This window comes from Lepisosteus platostomus, chromosome 14 (assembly GCF_059453375.1).
Source record: "Lepisosteus platostomus isolate fLepPlt1 chromosome 14, fLepPlt1.hap1, whole genome shotgun sequence".
In the NCBI taxonomy this organism is placed as follows: domain Eukaryota; kingdom Metazoa; phylum Chordata; class Actinopteri; order Semionotiformes; family Lepisosteidae; genus Lepisosteus; species Lepisosteus platostomus.
In genome coordinates, this window is record NC_142624.1 from 15,184,308 (window position 1) to 15,208,578 (window position 24,271).

At 35.3% G+C, this 24,271-nt stretch overlaps 1 protein-coding gene across 4 annotated transcripts in view; it reads left to right on the top strand.

Annotated features, from left to right (window-relative positions):
• Nucleotides 1–24,271, top strand: part of ahr2 (aryl hydrocarbon receptor 2) — a 171,935-nt gene that overhangs the window by 6,431 nt on the left and 141,233 nt on the right. For all 4 annotated transcript variants that reach the window (XM_088607198.1, XM_088607196.1, XM_088607200.1 and 1 more), the window contains exon 2: nucleotides 17,944–18,131. In XM_088607198.1, the coding sequence (XP_088463324.1) occupies nucleotides 17,944–18,131 (188 nt within the window). The remainder of the gene's footprint in view (nucleotides 1–17,943; nucleotides 18,132–24,271) is intronic.

Here is a 24,271-nt window from a genome sequence, read left to right on the forward strand (position 1 = left end):
GCTTTTATATAGTATTTGTGTCACATTGCATTTTGAAAAGTAATGTGATTTGTTTTCATGTCCTTTAAATATCACTTTTTCTGGACACCCCACGCAAAGCGCTCCCCTCCACCACCACCAATGAGCAGCATCTACAGTACCTGGATGATGCGACGGCAGCCATAGTCCGCCACAATGCTCAACACACACCAGCTATTCATGGAGAGTAAAACAGAGTAATGAACCCAATTCATAGATGGGAATTATTAGGAGGCCATCATTAGTAAGGGAGTGATGGGAAATAGGAAATTTGGCCAGGACGCCGGGGTTAAACCCCTACTCTTTTCAAGAAACACCCTGGGATTTTTAATGTCCACAGAGAGTCAGGACCTTGGTTTTACGTCTCATGCGAAGTACGGCGCCTTTCTACAGTGTATTGTCCCCATCACTATATTGGGGCATTATGACCCACATAGTCCACAGGGTGAGCACCCCCTGCTGGCCTCACTAACACCTCTTCCAGCAGCAACCTAAGTTTTTCCCAGGAGGTCTCCTATCCAGGTACTGACCAGGCTCGCACCTGCTTAGCTTCAGTGGGTTGTCAGTTGTGAGTTGCAGGACGATATGGCTGATGGCCCTGTAGTTAATATGCTTTTCACTGATGACTGTCTCACAGGTAGCCAAGGCTAATAAAGTCATGCTGATCTTAATGCATGCCTTCCTGATTGGAAAGGACATCAGTAGATCTATGTTGTCTGTTGATCATCCCCCACTGAGCAGTTTGGTATTTTCTTATTTGCAAGAAGAATTTATAGACGCAGCATTTCATTTTACTGGAGGAAATGGTGTTTAGCTCCAATAGGTCCAGTTAGGGTACTAGCCAGCAGCCATGTCACCCTACAACTTACAATTGGCAACCCACTGAAGCTAAGCAGGTGTGAGCCTGGTCAGTACCTGGCCAAATTTCCCATGCCTCCTAATAATCCCCCTCTATGAATTGGCTAAATTACTTTGTTCTCCTTCTCCCCTCCGACGGCAGGCGGAGCGATGGGCCGGTTGGAGTATTCTCGGTCGCATTTAATGGCAATGTCAGCTCAAAGATTTAGTTCAAACCACCAAATGGAGACGGGCGTGCCTACAAGCATCCTGCTGATGCGGGATTAACGCTAGGATGAGAGAGAGGTCCAGTTAGGGTACTGTCTGCTGCCTACACCAGACCAGACCTGTATTAAAAATTAATTTATATCCTTACTGAAAACTTCTACACATTGATGCTATTACATTTATGTGATATGAGGAAAATAATTAAACTAAATATATTTAATTAACAGTATTGAGTGCTATTAGTCAATTGACTTATAGATCTAGCAGGCGTTATTTTTCCATTGAAATGTTAACACTGAATTTTAAATCTGTTATAAAAATTGACTTTCCCTACGTTCCAGCACATTACATTCCAGCATAAAACAGAATATGGGAAAATTGGTTAATCTCTAATATTTGAAGGTGTTTATCAGTATATTTAGTTTATTTTCCAACTTTTTTAGTCAACCAACATACAGATCCAGCCATTCAAAATGAGCGAGGTATGCTGTGGTAAAACACAGTGGGGGTGGTGCATTATAATGCATTTTACCGTATGCAAATTCGATTATGATAATAGTATCCGGATGCACCTTGTAAGACATTGTACAGTAAAACCGCCAGTTGGAGCTAATAAAGCTTAACGTCTCATGTACAGCATTTGAGCTGTCGCCAGAAAACTCCCAGGTTTGAATCCCGGTCTTTGCTGAGGGACAATCTTTTTCCAATTAAGAATTTATGTTGTATACTTTTAAGACTTTTAATAATTTTAAACTCTGTATTACAGCATGTTAATCATTAAACATTAAAAAAGTCAGTATAGTTTAGAAAAGATTCGTCAGTTGGACAAAAGTACACAACCTTCCATCTTCATCATAAATATTTTATGCATCAAAGTCTTTACAGAAGATATTACTAATAGTATTAATAATGAATGACCGTGGACATGCTGTAAGCTTAAAGTATTACTGTATTCTTTGTAAACGTCTGCATCAGTTTAACTGTTGCAACACGAAAATACATTTTTTATTTTCATTGACAAAAAGTAACACCACAGCATTTCATTGGTCCGATCACATATAATAATAATAATTGCTTACACTTATATAGCGCTTTTCTGGACACTCCACTCAAAGCGCTTTACAGGTAATGGGGACTCCCCTCCACCACCACCAATGTGCAGCATCCACCTGGATGATGCGACGGCAGCCATAGTGCGCCAGAACGCTCACCACACATCAGATATCAGTGGGGAGGAGAACAGAGTAATGTAGCCAATTCATAGAGGGGGATTATTAGGAGGCCATGATTAGTAAGGGCCAATTGGAAATTTGGCCAGGACACCGGGGTTACACCCCTACTCTTTTCGAGAAGCGCCCTGGGATTTTTAATGACCACAGAGAGTCAGGACCTCGGTTTTACGTCTCATCCAAAGGACGGCGCCTGTTTACAGTATAGTGTCCCCGTCACTATACTGGGGCATTAGGACCCACATGGACTGCAGGGTGAGCACCCCCTGCTGGCCCCACTAACACCTCTTCCAGCAGCAACCTTAGTTTTTCCCAGGAGGTCTCCCATCCAGGTACTGACCAGGCTCACACCTGCTTAGCTTCAGTGGGTTGCCAGTTGTGAGTTGCAGGGTGATATGGCTGCTCATAAACAACATTAATTTAGGAACATAAACATATTATGTAAACTGTATATGGCTGGTATTTGTTGTTTAAATAAAAAATATACACCAGTATTCCACTTTCTTCCTAAACATTTTAATCAAAGTGCATCAAAGTGTTGCATTCGGTTACATACTGTGGTTATTATGGAAAAATATTTACGTTCTCCTTCTGACTACATTAAGGATATACATTTTTAAAAAAGTTATAATGTTTTAACCTTTTCTGCGAATACGCTCATTATCGCAGTAAACAAAAGCATACTTTTTAGAATTTGATTAATCTGGAATATAATATGGAATAGCATATCTAAAGAAATTAATAACGATATAATTATATTCATATTTAACAAATAAAAAATTATTTGAAAAACTAAAGTCATATATTAATAACAATGATAATTTCAAACTGCTACTACTGTCGTTATTACTGATAAATATTATCAACGCTATTTTGAATTTGTTGGTATTTCTAAATATCACAAAATGTTCAAAGTTAACATCATTGCGAAACAATCATGACGTTCTCATCCAATCAAAGGTTTGTTTTTATTTATTTTGAAACCGTGATCTTGACAAACTTATTCAGAGCGCCCTACATTACGAACTTTCTTCGCAAAATTCTTTAAGTTAAACAAATGAAGGATGAAAGGTTATTTTTACAGTTGGCACTCTGAGAAGAGATAAAACAATGGTTTGGCTGTTTTCACAAGAGACAGCTTGTGAAAACTCCAGCTGAATCCCCAGAATTAAATCCAATAGAAGTGGTATGGCATTCCCGACTCAAACAAGTGTTGTACTGTGATATAAACGAGGGTAATGTAATCCCCATTATACAATGTGCTTTTTGCGCAAATCCTGCTAAACTAAAAAATTAGACACAAGAAGAGTATTATTGGACAATGTTGTGAGGCTCTGGTGGAATTTCTCTGTAAACTGAAGAGTTATAGAGGAGACACAATGTGTATCGCCTCTTTTTACACTTTCAAAAAATAAACATTCCAATGTTAATGTGACACAGAAGATACTGTATTATTAATAATGTAGTGCTTTCGGGCTCACGTGGGTATGCACCCTACATCGCTAGGGATAGGATCCAAATCCTCTGTACTGGATAAAGAGATTAAAAATTGATGGAAGTAAAGGCACTGTGTGGATGGAAATATACACAGTGTTAGAAACCCACTATGAGATGGCAGCATCTCACTGAGAATAAATTATTTAATAGTGCTGGCTTAAGGAAACACTTTAGTAGTTTCATTAGTGACAAAGGCTATGCTTTCTTGGAAATATTTATTTTATGTGTTCCAAAAAACTGACTTGCTTTAACAAAATATATTTACAAATCCTGTCACCTGGCAATCTACCTGAATGCTCAACTATCGCCTCTTTTTACACTTGTAAAAAAGAACATTCCAATGTTAATGCGCCACGGAAGACATTATTAATAATGTAGCACTTTCGGGCTCATTTATTTCTCATAAATCTAATAACTTATTCTACATAAACACAACTTAATTTGTGTTAATTAAACCTGGTCTCCCATCCAGGTACTGACCAGGCTTACACCTACTTAGCTTCAATGGGTTGCCAAGATCACGTAGCTGATTCACAGCTGGATACAATTTTATCTTGCAAAAATTCAGATATTTGTCAAACTATCCATCTCAGTATTTATGCATAGTTAAAATATTTCTAATGAAGGTGGAAGGTTGTGTACTTTTGTCCAACTGAGCAATCTTGCTTTTATAAAATATACTGACTTTTTTATGTTTAACATGCTGTAATACAGTTTAAAATGATTAAAAGTCTAAGCAATATACAACTTGAATTCTTATCCCTATTAATATAACTATCAAGTCGTATTAAATAAATACAACTGTTTTGTATAGATGGCACTTTTCTAAAATTTATTTTAAAAAATAAAAACGATTACAATCTAATCTTTGTAATTAGTAATTAGTGTAATCCCATTAGGAAGTACAATACACTCCTGCTTAGTTTAACAATGGTATGAAAAAAAATGTAAATGGTGAGAAAGCTATGCTTAAAGTTAATTAAGGGACTAAGAGAAAGATAACGATTTACATTGCATTGTCAGATTTTGAATCAATAAAGGCATTTAATTAATCACGCGTTTGCGATTTTAATCAAAATGGGGTTAGCCACATGTAACCAAATGAAAGACTTTGATCCTTAAAATGGTTAGGAAGAAAGTGGAATACTGGTGTGTATTTTACAATACAAGCCATAATACAGTTTACATAATATGTTTATGTTCCTAAATTAATATCGTTTATGACCTTTAGATGCGTTTTGCTCCTCTTTTTTATGCTCAGCTACTAAAATTTCCCTATAGTTGTAAAATCCCATTACATATTCAATACTAAGCAGATTTAAACATGCACAGTAAAGAGATTAAATGATTAAATCTTTTCTCAAACAACCAATGCACCACGAGTGCCCCTGTCGGTCATTTTGGCTAGCCAATCACATACCACGTAAAACGCAGTGAGCTGTGCATAATTGCGTGCGGTACGGGGTTGTATCGTGCATTTTGAATGGCTGCATCTGTATGTGTCTAGTAATGCAAGTTGCCACAAAGAATTTGTTTTTTGTGGGTTAGTGCTACTGTATATTACTGATGTTACTGATTAGAATGAGAAACTAGTCTTTGAGAGTTGTAGGTAAATGACTTACAAAAAGTTAACAATAGAGTCATTGCTCTGAAAGCAGATAGCAATCGTCCTGAAGGAGAGAGCTTGGCATATGATATTACTTCAGTACTCCTTTCATCAGCCACAGTGTCAGTTTACAACACTGTAACTTGGAAATGATGTAACACAGTTTCTTTTGCAACAAAAAACAAAAGCTTATTATGAAACCACTTACTACAATGAGATGGTGAGAGGGTTATTATTGGCTCTTAGGCAAGGGATTAATATTAGTTTCATATCCAGCAATAGAGAAGATCATGAATACTTTACATTGCAATCTCCTGTCTTCTCCATTTGTGATTAGGTAAAAGCAAGTGCAGTCATAGACAAATTATCTTTGTTCTTTGTTCTGGGTTTTCATACCAAATAAGAAAAGATACCATCCTTAGAAAAGAATAACAAAGTTTCAGTGGAGCCCTTTCAGTGACAGCAACTTGAAACAACACATCCAGTTACTACTGAAAGAAAACGCACCATGAGCAGTTTACTGTAGGTGTACTGTAGGTACACCTGATTAATGATGAGTGACTAGTAGTTACCTGTTTTGAACAGATGTTGACTTAGTTGGGTCAATGTTGAACCAAAACAAAGCAGTCATAACTAGTCAACAAGTGGTCCTGGATTCAAACCTGCAATCTCGACACTACATTTTACAGTTTTTAACTCTTTTGTGTGTTCTGATCTGCTGGCACATGTAAAGTTGTTCTGACAATGCAGAAAGTAGACATTTAATGCAGTTATTTAAAGTGAGGTAACACTTTGAAAAAATCTGAATATTGAAATAATGTATTTGCGTTGGAGCTTGTGACTCAGTGAAAATGAATAGGTCAAATTGTAATTAAGTCTATTTCACATACTGATCCTTAATAAATTAATACATTCTGTAAAAGTTTTGTCAGCATTCATTGAAGCACAAGATATTGCTGTTGATCATGGTTTCTGGCTATTTATCTAGCAGGAAAATAAAGAGAAACCTCATGTACAGGTTCTTGCTGAGCAAGTTTCATCTGATGAATGCCCTCCCTCATTCTCTGCTTTTGATTGTGTGTTGTGCAACATGAAATGGAATATGGATGATTTTTACTCAAGAAACAGGAACGGATGCTTAGTGAGATAAAACTAATTTCAATTTTAAAAACAAAATCGATATACATATAAAATTCAAATATACACTTCTCATGTAATTTAGGGGAAAATATTCTTGAGCAACACTTTTGACGATGTTCAGGGTTTGTTTTATAAGTGATTGTATGTTGAAAGTACCAGTATTAATAGCTATATAAAGTTGATTTGTTCTTAAATATTGTATTCCAATAATTAATTATTTTGGAATTGGATGGTTTTAGTTTTTAAAAAGAACCTTTTGTTATGTTATCAGTTCTCTTTTGTGTGAATGATTTTGTATCAAGGATGCACAGATGTGTACACACGTCTGTGCATAGATGCACAGACAGAAAGCAGCAAAACCTTTTAAAAATTAAGATGGTGCTAAAGGTACAGCTTCTGAATCAATCCTTAATGAGGATTCAAGTCTACCATTTAAATCCTGCTAATTACACCACTGATTGATACAGTCATTTTTTACAGAATTTTCAAGGGTTTTTCAAACGGATTTCAGTTTGTCAATGCTTTTAGCAGCTTTAGCCATTAGAATTGTTACAAAAAACCTGCTTGATTGTCACAGGTCTCTTACGTCATATCCTTTGTCAATGAATATATTTCAGAAATTAAGTACTGGAGGACACAAAAATTGGTAAATTTCTCTTCTCATGTCAAATGGACAATATCATGCTGAGATCAACTGTTCTGCCATGCTCATTCACCTCAGCATTGTTGACAGTAACTCCTGAATACTTACTGTATTGTATATTACTTTTACTAGTTATTACTTACACCATATCAATATTACACATATAAGCTTTATGTTAAGGATGAATATACTTAACTTAAATGGGGTTAACGGAACACACATACAAGTGATCTTGTTCAGGTGGGTAGCTGCGTCAGCATGCATAGTCTGCAAAGGAACAAGTAATAGGTTTATTCCATGCTGAAAAGAGAAGAGATAAAACACATCATTTCAGCTGTGAAGCCTTCTTCAGGTCAGGTGAGTCCTGAAGAAGGCTTCACAGCCGAAACTTTGTGCCCAACTAACACCTCTTCCAGCAGCAACCGTAGTTTTTCCCAGGAGGTCTCCCATCCAGGCTCACACTTGCTTAGCTTCAGTGGGTTGCCAGTTGTGAGTTGCAGGGTGATATGGCTGCTGGCTATAATACTCATGGGATTGCCACAGATATTTTCTAGCCTACATTCCATTTTTAATTTCATGGATTGTTTTGCCTGTACCTTGTCATATGGAAAGCCCCAAACTTGTTTAGTAAAATCTATGATTCTTTACAGTGGTTTACCACAGTTCAGTAAACTGCTAAATCACCTTTCACTTCCAAATAAGCAACAAGTTGTACACCTTAAATCGCACTGATTCCAAATAAATAACAACTTGTACACCTTAAGTCACATTGAGTTCAGTTCTAAAAATCTAGAAATAGAGATATTGATATTTGAGATGCATATTAAGAATGAACACCCATCACTGTGGGTTTTGTTAGTGAGAAGTAAAATCCCTACTCCAAATGAAAATGCAACTTGGTTAGGCATGAGAAGTAAGTTTCTTTCCAAATATTTTTCTGACATAGTAATTGACAAATGTACACCAACATAATTATACAGAAAAATCTGAAACATTTGATTCCATGCCATATGAAAAAATCTAAAAAATAAAATAATTTATAAAATTTAAAATATTTTAAATTACTTTTCTCTGTAAAAGTGCAAAAAATTCCATATTACAAATGAAAAGCAAAAGTTGTTTTAATTATTAAGAAAATATAATAATAATAATAGGAACTACTCAGTGGTCTGTTCGCTGAGGTGTAATTGCATTTTATGCAGTACATATTCAAATGATAGAACTGTATGTATACAGTATATATTAATAACTCAAAAATGAATCAGTAAATCACACCTAGTTTATGCATGCCTTTCTTAACACTGTCATTTTGCAATGAAAAGACCACTTGATTCAAATCTATGGTTTGTTTTCTAGGCAACCTCAGTAAGCGAAAAGAATGGTTTCTAGGAAATGTTGCAGAGTGGGTACCTTTCAGTATGGGAACATTCGCTTTGGTGTTGCTGATTGATTTGGAATCTGTTTGAGGTTGAGGCTTCTTCAGAAATAAAAAGCCTAAGCAAAAAAAAAAGCATTGAGGTTTTAAGACTTGAGACTTTTAGGGGTAAAATAACAGTTCCCTCAACACGTTCAAACTTGCCAGAGGATAATAATTGTACAGTCTGTTGTACTGTGGTTAACATTTAGTTTCAAAAGGTTTTGCCAAAAACGTTTAACTTGTGGTTCCTGAGATGCAAGTCCAAAGCTTATCTAAAAAAAAACTTTTTTTATTGTGTAATAAAAACATGCTTCACATACTATTTATCTGGAGATGTTGACTACATTTTAGAATTGATTTGGTACTGTACAGTAGGTGTTGCTCAAAATAACTTAGTAGAGTCCTTTGAGTGTGCAAAAGCTGTTCAAGAAAATTACTACAAAGAACATATGATAAGTTATATTTAGATTTTTAGATGGCTTTAAATAAAGTTCCCCATGGAGGATTGGTTCTTAAATTGTAGGTGGTACTGTAGGTCTTCAAAGTAATAAACACAGAAGACATTGTGTTGCCTCATAGTTTTCTGTTCAGGAACTGTAAACTAGAGCCCTTTGTGAGGCTATTTATTTCAATCACACCAGCATCGACAACATTTTAACTGCTGCCACTAATACTGTTGACTGCACTCTCCCACTCCCACAAAAAATCAGGACTGCAGCCATAATAATTTTTATTTTAATTCATATCCCATACTATCCCACAATATCACCTCACACCTAACTCAGTTTTTAATAAAGAAATTATAAGTTGATATTTGGTATTATAGTAGGCATATCTAACCAAAATCCATTAAGCAATATATAAAATTTTAATAAGCTAATGCACAAACACCCACAGTTTTAATTGTCAGTTACAGCTCTCAGTCTTTTTTGGTAAAGTGTTATGGAAAAGCATGTAAACACAAAAATAACAATATTGTGAATCTGCTAAATTAGGTTACTCAAGGTTACCACGACTGCGCCTTCAGCAATTCTGCTGTTGGAAATACATCATCAGTGCTGTCACACAGTGTACTTAAATGCAACTCATTTGCTATGTCACAGTAATTCGAATGTTACTTTCTAGCTGTGTGCTGTAGGTGCACTATTTCCACATTAAAAGCTTGTTCTCAGTACTTAATATGGATATTATACTGTCCTGCACTCCTTAAAATCTGACCAACTGCCCCCACCTGCAGCAGAGTAAATTTGCCCTGCACCTGCCCATAACAGAGATAAAATGTCCCACGCCATATACAGGTATGCTGGGTCCTGCTGGATTCGAAATCCATTGCATGGCTATACCCTGGGCTGCTGGTGTACAACAAAATACCAGCAAGATATAGTAAAGTTTCAAAGACAACTCACTCAGTCTTTGTTCCCTAATTTGTATCATATATTGGAAGTATTTAACCCATCCCAATACTGTACATGTTTGTCTGAAAACATTGGAAGCTTTTAATATGCCCACAGTTTACATAGCTATTCACTATTGGTTAAGCCCCAACTGGAGAAGTACATCTGTCAGTGCCTGGGGAATCACAATTATAGTTTTCTAGTGACAAAATCCAGTCTTGAACTCATCTAGTTTAAGTAATTCAAACTATCTTTGGGTGAGTGCCTTTTTTATGGCTGAGTCATCTGGGAGACCTCCTGCATTGTACAATTCTAATTTACAATTACTTGATTTAAAGTTTAACACTGTCAACTATATTAATATTCTGTTTGACTATTGGAAAATGCTTCTACATAGACAACGGGGAAGCAATGGGGAAGTGATATTGTGGTTAGATATTGCTGCCTCTCAGTGCTGGGGCCCTAGGTTCAAGCCCTCGGGTGATGTCTGTATGGAGTTTGCATGTTCTTGTTCATGCAGGTTCCATCTGGGTCCTCCAGTGTCCTCCCAAAGTGCAAAAATGTGCTTCCTTGGATAGGCTCTGGGCTACTATGATCCAGAATTGGATAAGAGGTCATTTGAAAGTTACAGTATGTGAACATAGACACCTAGGCCTTTTTCATAAATAGCTTGTTGAAACTTGTGTTTTTCCATCTGATAGTTTGTAGTTGTAGTTTATGTTTCTGCTACTTTACATTTACTCTGCACATGCATATTACATGTCATCTGCTAGATGTTTGCGTGGGGCTTTCTTTTTGAATTTCCTGTGGAGCTTCTTCTGTGTACACTAATGCTGCTATATTAGTATCGTCTTCAAAAAAAGGGTAACATGTCAAGGGTACTTTGCTGATCAGTTTTGTGCTCTTCTGACCTTCTCAAAATTCTGTGATACGTACCACCTCCAATCCATCTATTTTCTAACCACTTTATCAAATACAGAGCTGGAGAAGAGCCAGAGTCTATCCCTGCAAGCAGGGGTCACAAAGCAGGATACACTCTGGATGGGACACCAGTCCATCACAGGGCACACAGTGCCACTTCACCTAGTTTATTCTGTGATACATGGCCATAGTATGACAAGCACTATCTGGTTTCGTTACTGCTTAGGCTTTCCTTATTCTGAGACAAAAGACTCATGTTAGGCCAGTGCTGCTGTTAGTGAATGCTGGAGGTGTACTTAACGAGGGGTAATGGTATCTCCCATTGGCAAAATTAATTACCATTCTTTTGTAAATGAAGCCCATAATCTGTTATCTGTTAAATGCTGAAATATCTTGTGTAATTTTGTTTTGTAATCCTATATTTATATCTAGGAATATACATAGATGTTACATAGATATACATAGATGTCTTGAAAGGAACACTTTATTTGTAATGAAGTACAGCAACAAATTTACTTTCTTTGAAGGTTACAGATTTTTGGTTCCAGTAGTCAGATTCTTGCAAGCCAAGATGTACAGACTTGAGGATGTGTTCTAAGATAGTGGAGAAGCCACTTTAGCAGAGCTTACATTACAAACTGCTTACATTAAGAATGTATTGAGACTAGCTGTTAATATCTGCTCTGATCACTCACATGTTCTCATGAAGTACAGTGGTGTGAAAAAGTGTCTGCCCCCTTCCTGATTTCTTTTTTTTTTGCATGTTTGTCACACTGAAATGTTTCAGATCATCAAACAAATTGAAATATTAGACAAAGATAACACAAGTAAACACAAAATGCAGTTTTTAAATGAAGGTTTTTATTATTAAGGGAAAAAAAATCCAAACCTACATTGCCCTCTGTGAAAAAGTGATTGCTGTACACCAACTGATAACTTCAAACAGACATTTTAGAGTCCGTCAAAACAGATATACAGTAACAAAATGAGAAATTCCTTTATGCCACATTCAATCACACTACTCAATAGATGGGTTCACAATAAATGAGTATTGGTTTATTGACAAGTGCAATTAGTTGGAATGTGTGAAAATGGATGTTTATTATGCAATTATAGGGGTTAAGGGTAACCAAACAATCAAGATAGACTAAATGCTCTCCTCTCTTTTGTAACTTTATTCTTGTATTTTAATTTTCTAGTTCACTACTATCCCGCTATATTTCAGTCTCTTATTTTTCCTGATCTTTTTAGCCTGCTTGGGTTATGCTGGCATGAAAAAAATGTATGTGTAATGCAATCTCAGTTTTTAAAAACTGCACTGAGAAACTTTATTTATAATATAAGCCAGATCTAGAGACCCAAATAATTCTTTCCTATTAATAAACAAAACTGACCTCACTAGAAGTCTTATGGGGACAAATGATTGCATTCAGACCTGTTTTTCCACCTCAAGCAACTCCTTCTTAGAGAAGGCAAATAAGAATGCCATCATTGTTGGCAGTTGAATGGGGTTACATCATCCCTTATTTATGTGGCAATACCCTTTATGAATTTACAGTGGAAAACAGATTGAATCAAAATTCCCTCTGTTGACCTCTGAAGATCCCAACCTAAACTACAGAGACAGAAAGCTTGTGTACAAGGTACTGATAAATTAGTCCATGGCTATAAAGGCTGTAACTTTGATTAAAACTCTCTACTTAGTTAAGGCTGTCTAATCATCTTTAAAGATGCATTAATTGCAGAATTAAACAGTCTGATTAAACAACATGCAAGCAATTGCACTTTTGCTTGCCTATTTTGAACACATTATTTAAACATTCACTGTGTATGATGAAAAAAAATTGTGAACCTTTAGATTTAGTAACTGGTGAAACTTCCTTTAGCAGCAATGGCCTCAACCAAATATTTCTTGTAGCTGTAGATAGTATTTTGGCCCATTCCTCTTTACATAACGGTTTCAATTCATTGATAAGTTTGTGATGTCTTATGTGAATGGCTTGCTTCAGATCAAGACACAGCATTTCAATTTAGGTTAATGTCAAAACTCTGACGTGGCCCTTCCAAAATATGAAATGTCCGGCTGTAGATTTATTTCTGTGTTTAGGATCATTGTCATGCTGCATGACCCAACTTCTATTATCCCACATTCGGTTGTAGAATTTGTTCATACAATTTGGAATTCATTTTGCCTCAATGAGGCAATCCATTCAGGCACTGAGGCAGCAAAGCAGCCTCTACAGCCAATTGTTTGTGTGTTATTTCTTTAACTAGATTGAGTTAATCTATTATTATGACATAGATGAAGACCAGATCACATTACTGTACGAATACTGTAATCAGTGTATACTCATTATGCACTACTCCTAAAGGAATCTGCATCCACATAGGTTACAAGAATGTAAGTTTACTTCCCCCTTGATGCTACCATGATGCTCATAAAGAAATAATATTTTCAGATTGTAGCATTATTGATTCTCTTTAAGCAGCTAGAACTGATTGATCCAGTCCATGTATTAAACAAGGCACAAGGACTGAAATATTTTCAGTCCAATCCGATTCCATTCTTCTAGCTGGATCATCTTCAGATAATGCTGTAGTAGATGCATTTGAAATGCAATGTCCATCAGATTTCAGTAGGATTAAAAGTTATGGATTGGTCTGACAAGGAGAGTGATGGATATCTAAGAAAAACGGGTATTATGTTTACTAAATCCCTGTGAGCTTGGAGTATTGTATGTATTTCAATGTTCTGGCCTGTGATCGTATGGTTTAAATATTATTTTCATGAATTATTCTTGTTAATGGTAATAGATGAAGAAAAACTTTGGCGCAATTATCAAAACCAGCATTAGTAAAAAATGGAAGAGGTGTGGACTGTGGAAAGATCCTGGTACTAACACCAGTTTATACTTCCAGGAACACAAATACATATAGATGACATTTTTAAATGTTAAAAAAAAAGAGTGGGGTGGCCTTGTGGGTGGGACTGTGGACGGTGGCCAGTGGCGATGTTGGGGTACTATATTTAGTTTGGGAGGGGAATGGGGGGGATGTTGTCTTGATGTTGTGACTTACTTCGGATGTGTTGTTGGAATTTCTTTTTTGGGGGGGGGATCTGTCTGTTTTTGGTTGAAAATAAAAAATAAAATAAAAATATGTTAAAAAACATATAGGGCTAATCCTGCTGGACTTCATCATTCTTATCTTGGTTTTAGTTTAATGAACATATACAGTATTTTAAGTTTTGATTGGGGGAAATTAGATAATTAGTAAGTTGGGTTTCCTTAATCAAGCTGGTCGCATTCTGTTATGTGTAGGGTACATTTGTGAGAATCACTCAATGTAATCCGTTTTGCGTTTTGAGCTTCGTGAATTTATGGGGTGTTATATTCTGCAATATAATGCAGTTAATGAGATGTTTCTTTTGCAAAGGATACGTGCAATTATTGTACTGTTTCTTTATGTTTGCATTCATGTGTGGTTTAATTAATACGATTTTTGCATGCTTGAATAATTTTGGCTATCGAGAGAGCTTATGCCCAAGTTATTTCATGGACCTCATGGATTTGTAACATACTGGAATATTTGTTTTAGTTATATCATAAATCCATAAATTAAGTGTATCACATCATATTTAACATCTCTACTAGAGTGTACCTGAATACATTTGAGTACAGTATATTATACCATTCCTGCACTAACCCAGATGCCCTAAAATCATTTAATATAATCATTAAACATTTAATAAGGTTTTAATATTTTTTTTTGTTATGCTTCAATCTTTTTTTAATTGGGCAGTAATTATTAGACTTACTCTTGTCAATTTACTTTCTCTTATAATTTCATCGATCCATTTTATCTGATACAAGGTCATGGGGAAGCCAAAAATCTTGTCCATGATGCACTACCCTAGTATTCCCAGCCCATTTCAGGGCACACACAAACACAAACTGGCACACACTCACACCTGGGGCAGTTTTCCCAGAAGCCAAATAAGCTACCAGTATCTCTCTGAATTGTAGCAGGAAACTGGAACACCCAGAACAAACGCACGCAAACCCAGGGAGAACATATAAGTTCCATGTAGATAGCACCCAAAGAATTGAACCTAAGGCCCAGCGCTGTGTGGTAGCAATCCTAACCACTGTGCCGCCATGCTGCCGTTATTTGTTTAGTGTTATTTGGAATTATGCAATCAATATTTTATTTTATGGCATTTCTTTTCGCGCTATGATGAAGCATTTCTGTAAGTGATTGTTACAAGTGTAAGGTATGCTACACTTTTAGTAGGAATGTACAGAAAGCAAAACAATGGCAAACACTATTGTGTATACCTTGTTGTTCAAGGCCCGTTCTTTATATACAGTATTATCCTATAAACTGCGGAAAAGTACTAGTTTTGGAGATATATAAAAATATATATTTAAGCAATATTTAAACAACATGAATGATACAGAATAAAAAATAAGTTTAAAAGCTTTTAAAAGGGACCCAACTGAAGTGAACAATATTTCAGAACAGCGAAGGGTCAATAACTGCTTTAGCTAGCCTGCATTGCATATAAAAAAGTGTAATGATCCCCACAATATCATTTAAGAAAAAGCACAATGTGGAACCTTGAATGTGAAGTCTGTAACAGGTTGAGGACAGATGTTTCCACATTAGAAGTTTAGACCTGGAAAAGTGCATGTGCTGTGCAAAGTCGTTTGAATGTGCATTGAACAGCAAAGCTTAATCTTTGGTGGGTAAGGTCATTGAGCCTTCTTCAGGTGTGATGGAATACACAAAAAGGGGAACTGCAATACTATTCAAATGTACATTTTGGAGTTTTAGTGAATTGGCTACGGTAAGTGCATTTCAGACCACAATGAAACTACCAAGTGCACAGTAACATGTAATTTACATCACAAAAGAGCAAAATTTCGATGCACGTGTAGTGCCATTTTGCCATCATTGTCTGCAAGTTAGAATAAGGCAACAAAACATATGGTGACTCGAAAGTGGCCCTATTACATAGTAAACATTCTTTAGACCGAGCAAATTTTTAGATGCTTTATCTAGGTACTGCAAAAAAGAGCAACCTGCCAACCAACTAAAATAACCAACTAAAATATACTCATTCATTTTCAAGTTTTGCAAAAGTGCTCTATCATTTACATTGGTGGTTATTTTATGGTAAATCACACATAAAAGAAAAAGCTTAGCAGGAGGATTTGCCGCGACACAGCCTGTGCTGTTGCCTAAACAGCTGATTGAATGAGTACAATTGAATTGAATTCAGATGGTTGAATTTGAGAAGGTTTTGCAGACAAATACTACTTAATTGATAATTCAGCATGCAGATCATATTCAAACATTTCTGGGTTGAAACGTCTGCAGCACAAGATCAGACAAAAATAAAGAGTCCTGGTAATTCATAGTATATTTTAGAGTTGGACATATTTCAAATGTGTCAAAATATTTTAAAATGTATGTCTTTGAATTTCATATTTTATCTTCAAATAACTTTTGCTGTTTAAAAAAATATGGCACCCTGTGTACATTCAAAGTATCAGTTGATTTCTTTCAGCGTGTTTAATTTTTCAATGCAGCAACTGCTTCCAAGTTATTTTTAAGCAATACATTTCAAGGCAAATTTAAGAATGAGAAAAAACACTCTCCAGTTGGCCTGCAAATGCTCAATAGAGTAGAGAAAAAAACACTACAAACACATTTTTATATTTTTATATCTAGACTGCTTTGCTAGGCAGTGAAATTTACAGCTTTGCATATGAAGGTATTATAGGAGAGGAAAATAAATTGTGTCTGGTTACCTCCAAAAACTGTTCCTGAAGTGTTTAAGAGAAATGCTTGATCAGCTCTCAGCAGACTAGCAGATACTTTCTGCTTTGCTACAAGTGCCAATGTGAAACATGTCTGTACAGTGAGTCAGTGAGTCTCTGGATGCTTTGTGTAGACTTTAATTTATGAAAGAAGTGTTTTTGAAAGATTACCACATTTTGTTCTTAGTTCAGTGCAAGATATTTTGCTGTGTGATGTCAAATTCTTCATATCCCTAGTGTGAAATTGTAGGATCCACAAGTCCTTTGTGTTAATTCACAACTTTGTCTAATTTAAAGCTGTATGAATCATAATGTCAAAGCTTGTGTTTTTTAATGATTATTATTCATTTGTAATTCCTCTACCTCCACTTCTACACACACAGACCTATGCAGTTGATAGCACTTGCATCTTGTATCTATTGTCACAATAATTGTCAAAACACAATTTGCATACTTAAAAGGGCTATAGTGTGATAACAGTTTATCATTAAGTTTAAGATGTAAAAAAAAATCTGATTAAATGATACATTTATTTTCTGTCTGTGTGATATAAAGTATTCTGTCTGTGTTGTATAAAGTATTCAACTAAAACATTTGTAAAGAGTGTTGAAATTATGCCTTCTAAAGAAGTGAAAAACAGTATATAACTCAGTTGGCTCTAATTTTGAAATGCTAAATTGTGTTATACAGTAGTAAGATGAAAATTATTCAAATATCTAACAAAACAAAAATTTAATTTTCACCATGTATGACACTCAACAAAGCATCAAAATATTTCTCACTGACAATATATGTGCCTTTTTATATTTTTATATTTGCCTATTTCAAGTTTCACATGGAACATTTCAGAGTTTTATTTAAATTATATACAGTACATGTCGTCAATATTACATGTGGCTGAATGATTTTTTCTTTTTACTAATTTTTATTTTGTTTTAATAAGATAGATGTTAGTACTTGTGTTGCAATATCTGTGGAATTGTATTGGTATAAAAACCCCCATAACCTGACAAATACCTGGTCATCATTTGAGATTAGATTTGTCTAAGTTTTGTGTCTAAATTATTTAAATGTAGGAAAGAAGCTCTCATGCATACTGTATACAGTACAATCATCCCATTCCATGACAGTGCATTGTTGCTGGAAAGGCATTTCATATTCATCTTGTTATTCTTGCTTGCATTTCAGACCCAAACCACCACCTCCTGATGGAGCAAAATCAAACCCTTCTAAACGTCACCGAGATCGGTTAAATTGTGAGCTGGACAAACTGACCAGCCTTTTGCCATTCTCTGAGGATGTGAGAGCACGACTGGACAAGCTTTCTGTGCTGAGGCTCAGTGTGGGGTATCTGAAGGTCAAGAGCTTCTTCAATGGTAAGTGAGCACTCTTGTTTATTAGCAGTCTTTACACAGGAGACAAGTAATTCCTTTAGCAATAATAATAATAATATAATCTCATCTTGTTAAAAGTGCTAGAGCTATTTTGATGAAAAGATATAATACAGTTATTCAGAATTTTGATAAAACAAAAATGATCTTGAAAATCCCATAAGTATTTTCAGATTTCATTTTAATTAATGACTGTAACTGGTAGATTCCTAGTGTTTACCCCAAAGCATTTGAATGGTATGACACAAAAATAAATTCAAGATTAAAGCTCTAAAGGAAAAGGTAGTTGTCAGAATAAACTGAGTTTGTGTAATTTTGAAAGCTGGTTGTTACAAGTATGTATGCAGATTAATTTATACTCGTGTTCTCTTAAAAATAATATTTTAAATTAAAATAAAACATGGTATTATGTTATATTCCTGTAAAGTCTATCATGGAAAGAAAGAGAAAGCCAATGTGCTTGACATTAAGTTTTGTTAAAATGGCTATGTAACTATGTACTTAGGTCTTATCTTTACCTGTGATATGCTTCTTTTTTACTTGCTGTTTCATTTCTGTTCTATTTAAAAATGTACGTGTTTGGCTTCTTTATGACCTAAGATGTGTTTCCTCAAGGTAAATGTCTAAACCATGGTTGTCATGGTTTGTATCAAGAGAGCTTTCATATCCTTTCCTGATAGTGAGTCAAGGCCTCTGAATTATTTTGATACATTATGTTATTTATCATATTTTTATTAATTGAAGGATGGCCTTGCCTTAATGCTCAAAGTATGTTAAAATGTCGCCAACATAATCCTAAAATGCCAGCTATTTATATAGGTCACCTTTAATCAAACGTTTCTTAACATACATAAGGCTTACATAACTTTGTTATTAATTTTGCAAGATGTATAATTAAGTTAGAATCAGTCAGATCTCTTTGTTGAAAGATGTTGGATTTCATTAGAAGTTCTATCATTCTATTCCCCCAATTTTAAACTACTTAACTGAAAGCAAAATCCTAATTAACTATTGAATGTTAAATCATTCTGTGTCTCTAGAAATTGGTTATTTAATGGTGATCTATACAGCCTGCCTGACTGTGGCCCTATGGGACTGGGGGTAGCCATGTCTGTTGTATTTCAACAGTTGGAATTAACTATAGAAAACAGGTAATTCTACAGTACATTATATGAGGAGATTCATAGGGTCAGGAACAAACAACCCAGCCAGGCTGTTGAAGCTGATTTTGCAGGCTTGTTTGTTCTGCTAGAATTTCTGTATCTTTATGGTACAGTTAAACAAATGAGAAAAATGGACCATTTTAAATATAGAAATATATAGAGTTATAATTTGCACATACAGTAAAAAAAACCCACCCCCCGATCCCCTGAGAAGATAAAGTGGATATTGATTTTGTTTCACAATTGCTGTTGAAACTATTTTCTCTTATGTAAAAGAAATATTTTTTTTAATACTGTTTTTTAAGTTGTTTCCTGAAAGGGGAATGTGCATCGTGATTTTATTTCTGATACACAAAAACAGTGTGTATGCTCTTATGTTCCTCCTTATTTCCCTGCAACTCTTTTAAACAACAATAACACATTAGATTTCTTTGTTGTTTATATTTTTAAACATATCACTTTTCTGTTAAAGATACATTTTAAACTGTAAATTAATTAAACATTTTAAAATATAAATTGTACATAAAGAACTGTTTTTGATGTTGGCATCTTCTGTGTTTGTTTAACCTGAGTGTGAATGATTTAGAGAGAAAATTAAGAATATAGAAAGAAAAAATATATTTAATAGAATCTGTTTTTATTACCTTCCTATCTAGTTGATAAGATCTTTGTTTTAACTTGGAATTTATAATTTAACAAAGATTTATGATTTATAAATGTCTAAAACTGTTCTTTTGTGTCAGGTGTTTATATATGTACAGTGTCTTGCACAGTGGTAATGGTAATGGTTATAGGAAGGAGATGTTTTAAGGAAATCAAACAATAGTAAATTTTATTAAAAGTTTTGCTTCTTCTTGAACCTAAGATGTCACAGACTGAGAGGGCAACATCCTTTTCCTAACAGGAACTGGGACCATAAATGTTCATAAATATATCTGTGAGACTGTTTTCTTTGTTGTTATTTCACAACTGAGCTTGTAGAAATAAAAAAGAAAAGGCTTTTCTTTTCTTCCTTGTTTGAAACTTAATTAACCACCATTTTGGATCGGTATCAGGCTAGGTAGGGTCAATGTTACCAGTCAGTTTCCAGTTTAGTTTCCTTATATTGTTCTATGTCTGCCTAAAATAGCAGCAATTAGAAACAGAAACCTGCTTTTCCTGAGCGGTGTCTGAATTAAGCTTGTTAAAAGAAAAGATTATTTTGAGACTCCTGTATAATGTCTAATGTTTCTGGTGACCTTTACTATGAGCCACAATTGTCACAAACGTGATACAGTATAAGAGACAAATGTATTGTGTATAAGGAACACTAATCTCCCAAAATAATTGTTGTTTTGGAGGGAGACCTTTTTCAATTTTAGCATTATACAGATGCAGCCATTCAAAATGCACGGTACAAACCCGTACCGCGGGCATCTACGCGTGCGCCACCGTGCCATACCGCGGTACGTGATTGGCTGGCCAAAATGACCAACAGGGGCACTCGTGGTGCATTGGTTGGTAGTGAAAAGATGAAATCATTTAATCTCTTTACTGTGCACATTGTAATCCGCTTAGTATTGAAAATATTAAATGGAATTTTACCACTTTAGGGAAATTTTAGTAGCTGAGCATAAAAAGAAGAGGAGCACAACGCATCTGAAGGTCATAAACGATATTAATTTAGGAACATAAACATATTATGTAAACTGTATATTGCTGGTTTTGGTATTTTAAAGAAAAAATACACACCAGTATTCCATTTCTCCCTAAACATTTTAAGCATCAAAGTCTTACAGTACATGTGGTTATTTTGAAACGTTTTAACCTGCCCCTTCTGACCATATTACTGTACGTTTATATACTTTGTGAAAAATTGATCGTTTTAACCTTTTCTGCGAATACGCTCGTTATTGGATTAAACAAAAGCATACTTTTAGAATTGGATTAATAGGGAATATAATATGGATTCACGTATATAAATAAATTAATAACGGTATAACTATATTTCTATATTGATATGTGTATTGCTGTTTCAGTGCATTTCACATGACTTGCCTTGGTGACGTGACGGCTTAAGTGACTGATTTATAAGTGTGAAGTCGGGTGTTCAAATCCAGCAATCACTATGAGTTTTCTTTTAACAAATAAACATTTCTTTGAAAAATTAAAATAGCAAATATTATGGACACTACAGTACTGTATACTGTAACAGAGTGGGTTTTTTTTGTGGCTGCCTGTTTCACCGGCAGAGGGTCAATACCTCTAGCCGAGGTAGAGAGCCAGCGTGTAGTCACTAAGTAATTCAACCCTCGAGAATTATAATGTGAATATAGTTTTATACTAAAAAATTAGTTGGCCATACGTCTCTGACTAGTTCAGACTTCCTGCTGAGAAGATAGTGCTGGCTGGATTGGTCTGTGGTCCAAATTGATATCTGTTCCTTCTGTCTTGGCAGTGTTTTGGTGCAGAGACAAAAGAGGAAGAGAGAGCTTTGCCTTGTTTTGGGGCTCAGCAGCTAGCATTGGCTTTCAAGCATTTCTGACAGAAGATGGAATATTTGAACTTCAGTTTTTAAAAACAAAAACAGTCTATACACAGTTTGTCTTCTTGCGTTCGGCTGCAAGGTCGACAGGTGGAAGAACTCTGTTCATCGCTACTGTAGCTTGGTATTGTTCTGATAGTCCAAATGTCTTATTTTGTTGATCATGCAAAAATGACAGTGGATTCTTAAACACAGGATATCTCCTGTTTTACAAACAATATCTTTGTAAAACTCTACAGTATTCTGCACTCTAGTACTGACTCACCCTCTCAGCCTGGCATCCTGGAAAAAAGTTGAAATCCTGGGCTAGTGCATAATGCATTCATTTGGTGTGAGACAAGCTACTGTACGAGTATTGTAATAACTGTTGGTGTATTATGTAGGTTATGCTAAATTTCTAAAGCAAAATGCTTATTCAATATGTTTATTATTACTATTCACAAATCATCTATTTTCAAAAGTCTTCCACAGAAACTAATCCTGATAAAGCGGACATTTCAAATTAAGATAATAGAAAGGTAAAAAAAAGCTTATATTTTTCACTCATGAATTTCTAAGAAATGCACTTGCAACAGATAAAATATCTGAAGCATCTGTAGAAGTGTCAACACATTTAGCATTAACAATGCTTACAGTATATGGTTATAATAATACTCACCATCTTCACATTTAAATCATGAGATAATGGATATTAATACCAAGGTTTCATACATTCCCTTGTTCATTGTAGGAACAATAATGGAATTCTTTGAACTAAAAACTCAGTTTTGTTTTTTTTTAAATGGAATTTTGTATGTTCTCCCTGTATTCTGTACTCTGTTTCTTCCTGCCTTTCAAAGAAATGATTGTATTGAATCTCTATATACTGTATACTAAGTGATGGACTGGCATTACAACAAGCACTAGGAGATAACAATACAGGTGCTACACCTTTACCAAAGTTTTACCAAAAAACAGGAGAAGACAAATCCGGATGTTCTGCTGTTTTCCACTTCTTTTTCTACTTAATACCTAAAATTAGAATTAATTAAAATTAGGCCTTGGTGGTTATTCATAAATACTACTGTCTGTTTTACCATAAAAGTAATGGCCGTTACCATTACCATCTAGTTGTGCATTCCATCCATCATCCAAAAACTCTGTAGTCCTTGTAAGGATCTTAACAACACAGATATGATACCTGACATATTTCAGTAGTTTGGTCAGATTATAATTACCACAGAAGAAGTCACAGAATAAAAAGGCATAGGACACTTAATGCTTTAGTGTTTCGTGTTAACTCACCTGGCTAGGGAAATGACAACCCTAGCCATACTGTAGATCACAGCTGTCACAACACTCCTCACTTGATTTTCAGTGAGAACTTGTAACAGCTCTGACCTTCGGTCAGGGTGTCATTTTTTAGCAGGTTAATGCCAAACACTAAAATTTTAAGTACTGTATGCTATGAATGGAAAAATGGATGAGGAAGGATTCCACTAGGAACCCCCAAACAAATATCAGTTACTGTACATATGTGCATAGAAGGAAGGAGAGGGGGAAGAAGGGTGGTAAGGAGGGAAAAATCCATTGCTGTAGCACCATGGACTGTGAGAGCTTTGAATGAGGAGCCCCTGATCCTGTGCAAGCTTACATTGTGCACTTTTGCCCTCAGAGCAGAATTGACTTCAGTGACTGGGATGCTTCTATGAGGACAATGAAAAGGAGGACTGGGAAAAGGGGAAAGATGAAGTGATGAAGATAGCTTGGGACTCTATGTTCATTGAGTTCGGTTGCCCTCTCTCTTTTAAATCAGAAACTAGGGGGGGGGGGTAAAGTAAAGTGGAAGAGAGAGATAAGGAAGCATCTGCAATTGTTCCTGAGTTTCAGGGAGTCTTGACTCTTGAGAGTAAAAGGAAGTAGAAAATTAAGATTGTTTGAGAAACAAAATAACCTACAGACTCAGAAAACTGACAGCAAAAGGGCTTTGCAATGTTATTAAAAGAATGTTCTGTATTTGTAGAGCTGTAGATGAAATACAAAAATGTTCCTTCAAAACGATCAGTTGTATGCTACACACCATGTCTGTGAAAGTCATGTATATTCCTATTTGCATATGTGTATAACTGACAGGTTTAATCGGGTAAGGTCAAGTATCGAAAAGGTAAATATCCAGTCATAATGCCATGCCATTTAGACCATTCTGACATAGATATAATTCCACCACATATCTCATCTCACTCCCCATGCAGTTTAAAGGAAAAAAGTAAGTGACCTAAATAGTTCTGCTGCCTTATAAAATAAAAAAAAGTTATCTAACCAAATTAATTTCAGTGATTCTCTGTAAGGGTCCACTGTTTTGTTTTTTAAGATCACAGTTTTGTTTTTCTTAAAGGAATTGGAAATTGACTGTAAATAGGGAAAATGTTCATAAACAACTTTGTGTATTTGTGGAAACT